Source organism: Eurypyga helias, unplaced genomic scaffold, assembly GCF_000690775.1.
Source record: "Eurypyga helias isolate BGI_N326 unplaced genomic scaffold, ASM69077v1 scaffold17905, whole genome shotgun sequence".
In the NCBI taxonomy this organism is placed as follows: Eukaryota; Metazoa; Chordata; class Aves; order Eurypygiformes; family Eurypygidae; genus Eurypyga; species Eurypyga helias.
This window is the reverse complement of record NW_010250968.1, coordinates 14,429-19,511: the sequence shown is the minus strand read 5'-3', so window position 1 is coordinate 19,511 and position 5,083 is coordinate 14,429. Positions and strand designations below refer to the sequence as shown.

Below are 5,083 nucleotides of genomic sequence, written 5' to 3'. Positions count from 1 at the left end.
CCCGAGCTGTCTGAGGCACAGCGCAGGGAGCTGGAGAAGCAGCTCAAGGCCCGGGAAGACCTCCTTCTGCCCATGTACTACCAGGTAGCCGTGTGTTTCGCTGACCTGCACGACACCCCAGGCCGCATGCAGGAGAAGGGCGTCATCATGGTGAGCCAGGGCAGGTGGCAGTGGGAAGGGGCTCAGCGCGGGGGGTTTTGCAGCAGCAGCACGAAGGGGGGAGGCAAAGTCCCCTCCTTGGGGGTCTGGGCTGCAGCTCAGGGTGCTGGTCCTGCCCCGGGTGCTGCTCTCTGCTCCATCACAGCCAAGCTGCCTCCAAACCCACCAGCGTGAGCTGTGGGCGAGCAGGAGCACATCAGTTCCTCTTCCTTCTGCAAAGGCAAACCCAGGCTGTGTTCCCATTTCTGCAGGACATCCTGGAGTGGAAGGATGCCCGCTCTTTCTTCTACTGGCGGCTGCGGCGGCTGCTGCTGGAGGAGGTGGTGAAGGCAGAGGTCCTGAAGGCAAACAGCGAGCTGAGCCACATCCACATCCAGTCCATGCTGCGGCGCTGGTTCATGGAGACAGAGGGAGCTGCGAAGGTACCCCCAACCTTCCCAAGGCACCCTGCGGCCGGGATGGTCCTGAGGGCTGTCACCTTGCTCTCCCATCACTCCGCTGTTCCGTTGGTGCCTCCCTGAGGGTTTAAACGTGCGATGGGAATTACCATTCTGCAGCCGGTGCCGGGGTGGGTGGCCACAGGCCCTGAGGCTGGGGCTGTCTCTTCCAGTTGGGTGACCTCAGTTGGATGCTGATGTTCAGCTGTAGCAAGGTGGCCCCCAAATAAACATGAGCCTCCTCTTTTTATACCATCAGGTAGGCCTTTCCAGGGCAGAAGTGAGACCTGGTGTCTTCACATTTGATGCTGCTCTCAGTCCTGTGCTTGCTGAGCTGGGAAGTGAGCGCATGCAAAGGAAAGAAACATGTTTTACCTTAACTTTTTTTCATTTTAAACAGCCCACAAAGCTTAGTTTCAATTTCTAGATGGAACCTTTTCTCCAAAGACTGTTACATGGGAGTGGGGGAGCGTGCTGTGCCACCCTGTGCCGTATGTGCAGGACTGAGAATTAAAATCCCATTTCCTGGTTTTGTCATGGGAGGAAAAAGCCTGAAGCCACAGCAGGAAGGGGCCGGGGGGGGGCGCTCAGGCTGTGCAGGCAGCAGCACCCCCTGCTCACAGCGATGCTCTCCCCAGGGCTACCTCTGGGACAACAACCAGGTGGTGGTGGAGTGGCTGGAGAAGCACATGCAAGAGGACGATGGCACCCAGTCTGCCATCCGGGAGAACATCAAGTACTTGAAGCGAGACTACGTGCTCAAGCAGATCCGGAGGTGAGCGGCTGCAGGAGCCGGGATGCAAAGGGTGATGCCATCCCCTGGATTGGGGTCAGTGGGTGGTGGACAGTTCTTGCTTCAGCCCCCAAGGCAGCTTCCCCCTCTCGTCTGCCTTGCAGCTTGGTCCAAGCCAACCCCGAGGTGGCCATGGACTGCATCATCCAGATGGCTCAGCACATCACGCGTGCGCAAAAGGCCCAGGTCGTCCGACTCCTGTCGACAGTGGATAATGACGGCCCATCCTGAGCCGGTGGCTGGCGGCGTGCCGGGACGCGCTGCTGCTCAGAGGGCAGACCTCACCTCCCCACCTGGTTCCTCAGCCCTCGGACTGAAGCCTGGGACTCGTGTGTGCCTAAATAGAGGATGCCAGTGTTTGTACTTTAAGCCATGAAGATGCTGTTGCCATCCAAAGTTGCCTCTGGCGCTGGGGGTGTTTGTCAGAGGGGCAGCTTGGCAGAAGATAAACTTGTCCCAAGCCCAGTCTGGAGTCTGGACCTGGTGCAGGAGTTGGTTTTAAAAGGAATCTAAAGTCTTATACTGCATTTTAGTTGGGAGCTCTGGCCTTAATCTTTAAGACAAGCACCAGCGCCAGACACATCTCATGAGGCTGGACGGAGCTGGAAGTACAAACCGACCGGCCCAGGCACCTCAGGGGAGCAGGGCAAAGGGAGAGGTCTCCGTACGGCCACGTTGAGGCTGACCAAGCACCGCACGAGGACATGTAAACCCTACTTAAGAAGCAGTCTCAAACCCATGTTTTATAATAAACTCAGGAACCGTGAGGAGCAGTTTGCCTCACCCTTCCCCTTGTTGGGAGAGACATCAGGGAGCTGTGATGGGAGCTGTTGCAGCGGGAACATCAATGGATCCACCACAGTTTGGTTGACTCAGCTGTCACTCCCACCTGTCTCCTGTCCCTTCTGGCTCCTGTCCTTCTGGCTCTTTTGGGTGTTTTCAGCCTGCAGCTTCCGCGGAGGACAGAGAGGAGGGAGGACACGGCTCCAGGTGCTCCTACCCTGAAGCACAGGAGCCAGGGTGAGCTCTCTGTCTGCTCGGACCCATACCTTGCATCTTTGGGTGGCCTTTAACCAGCTTGGTGCATGGAGGGGAAAGCTGAATAAGCGCTTTCTGGTGCATCGTTTCACCGGCACAGGTTTAGCTTCGGCTCACAAAGGAGGAGGTGGGATGCGTGGTTTGAGTGCAGTGCTGGTATTGCTGTGGTGGGGAGGTGTTAGATGCCTCCTTGGTCACGCCTGGCTGGGGACCCCAGCAGGGTCTGCGAGGAGGTCTCCCTGTCCCGGGGCTGGGGTTGGAAAGGGCCTGATGAGATGCTGTCTGATTCAAAAAGTGTCCCTGCCCTTTCTCAGGGAAGGGGGTGCCGATGCTCGCGTATGGGAGCCAAACCACCACCAATAAAGTGAGCACAGTTCTCAAGGAAGTTTTCCTGAGCTCTCTTTCTTTTATCCTTGCATGAATGTGGTGGATATGAGCGGGGGCCAGTGCCTCTGCCACCGTGCAGCCCCCTCCCCGCAGCACATACACTGCTTTCGTACAGAGGAGCTCTAGCATCCCTCCTGCTAATGCCCAGCCCTAAACCAGAACTCTTCCGTGCATTCACCCAGAGATTTTCAGGAGTTGGTTGGCAGAATGGAGAAAAGGCTCAGACCTGGAAGCTCTCCTGGAGGATCTGAGCCAGGGACAAACCCTTACAGACATAGTATTTTGTCCCTAATGGCAGTGAAGCCTGGGGAAAGCTGCTCTTTCAGAGACAAGCCCTCGCTTCCACGTGCAGGTGGGTGCTACAAGTGCTTTGTACATGGAGGAGATGCCTGTCTGAGCTCTGACAACGTCTGCGAGTTGTAGGTAACAGTGTCCTTGCTGGGTTGGATTTCCAACAGTAGGTGCCTGGGAATGACGCCTAACGCCGAGGTGCGGCATGGCACGCGGCCGGGGCTCGCCTGACACCGGAGTAGTGATAATGCAGCACATCTAGAACGACCCAGGCTTAGTGCTAAGAAACATTTATTGGGGGGAAAAAAAATGAAGACATCATAGATGTTGCCAGTCACAGCAAATGATCGTTAATCACATTTGTTCTTGAACAATAAATGATGACGTGGAGCCTCGTGCCGTTATGGAAGAGGTTGCCGTGGACAGACGCAGCGTGGAAGGCACAGGCACGGGTATTTTTTACCCCCTGAACTTCACAGCGGTGAGTTTCAGCTGGGTGGCTCCAGCGTCTGGCACCCTCTGGGCTTTTACTACATGGATGTGAGCTGGAGTACCTTCTGTCTCCAACCAGCCCCAGCTGCAGGAGAGCACATGGATACGATACCCGGAACAGACAGGCTGGGAAAACCCATTCATGCACAGGAACAGACGAAATACGAGAAAAATATTACGTCGTGGTCACAGAGGTATAGGTACGCTAAATGCTAAATTCCAACAAACAGTTTGAATTTTACATTTTCAGACATTTCATCACATTTTTTGCAACTTACGTTACCAAGGATAAAGCAGGGTTTGAAAATTTAAAAATCTACGTTAGAATCGATTTTACTTTGTTAATTAGGAAAGACAGACGATTACGAATCGGTGTGATACAGTTACAATATTTGGTCTCCGAGTCTTTTTTTAAAAAAACCCATGAGTTTCACAGTATCAAAAGTGCTTAGTTAAAAGAATTGTAGTGTAACAGCAGTGATTAGAATTGTTGTATTTTTGATCATGAATAATTTAGTGGATGTAAACCAGGTTACTGCAGCATTTTAAAAAAATTGAACAGTGCTCAGTTTACATAATTTCTTTTCTCTTCATAACAATAAATATAAATAAATTTACAAATAGTAATACTGCCTAGCACAAGAATAGACAGAAGCACAATACACAAGACTATAAACAAATCTAACTTTGTTTTAAACTCTAAAAATAGGTATATTAATCCCTAAAATCTGCTAGCCAGTGATCAGTTTAATAATTCAGTAGTACCACTTGCTTCATGGTGGGGTAAGGACTTTGTTTTTAAACCTTGACGTAACAGTTGTCTGCTATGGGCTTGATTTTTCATTTTTAATATTCTTTCTCCTCTTTTCCTACCTCATAACAATAAATTAACAATAGTTAGGTCAGAAAAGCGTTAGTGGCGCAAGCGTCTCCAGCAACTGCGTGTGGTCTTTGCTCAATGGCAACAGTTATTTGGCAATTTAAGAAAAAGAATAGAAGCGTGGTACGTGATCAAACATCTTGGACGCTGACTCGGTGCTGACCAGCCCCTTGCCTTGTGTTGGCCTCCGCGTAGGTGGTGACCAAAGAGCGTCCGCGTGTAAGTCCAGATCACAGTGTTGATTATTTACCTCAACTGGACTATTTTTTAGCTCAGTTCCAGCCTGGTTTTTTTTTTGCCCGATGCCTTCCAGGTTCTTAGGAGCTCACCAGTCCTGCAGTACGTGTCCGTGCTCCTTCCTCAGCCTTGCCGTGGGTGAGTGTCTCTACTAGCATCAGTCTGGTTTATTGTGGCATCGCGTGCTCTGTCCCGGTAAAGAGCCGACACATTCCAAGTGTCTATTGCTTTCAGGTCGGATTTTAACCATCAGGAGAAACCGGACCCCGAGTCAGAGGTCCACAGGGCGGTGCAAACCTTAGAGCAGAGCGATGGGTTTGTTGCCTTGGGCGTTCATGTACTGAGCAGCCGCTACGTTGTCCAGGGTCG

The 5,083-nt window shown here is 52.2% G+C and overlaps 2 protein-coding genes across 2 annotated transcripts in view; one reads left to right on the top strand and one right to left on the bottom strand.

Annotated features, from left to right (window-relative positions):
* ACACB (acetyl-CoA carboxylase beta) overlaps window positions 1–1,620 on the top strand; it is a 21,167-nt gene extending 19,547 nt beyond the window's left edge. Inside the window, exons 48-51 of the mRNA XM_010151860.1 lie at window positions 1–150; window positions 411–581; window positions 1,235–1,371; window positions 1,494–1,620. The exon at window positions 1–150 is cut by the window's left edge and continues 4 nt beyond it. Of these exons, the coding sequence (XP_010150162.1) occupies window positions 1–150; window positions 411–581; window positions 1,235–1,371; window positions 1,494–1,620 (585 nt within the window). The remainder of the gene's footprint in view (window positions 151–410; window positions 582–1,234; window positions 1,372–1,493) is intronic.
* Window positions 1,621–5,012: 3,392 nt separating this feature from the next.
* Window positions 5,013–5,083, bottom strand: part of FOXN4 (forkhead box N4) — a 14,424-nt gene continuing 14,353 nt past the window's right edge. Inside the window, exon 9 of the mRNA XM_010151859.1 lies at window positions 5,013–5,083. This exon is cut by the window's right edge and continues 207 nt beyond it. Coding sequence (XP_010150161.1) covers window positions 5,013–5,083 — 71 coding nt within the window.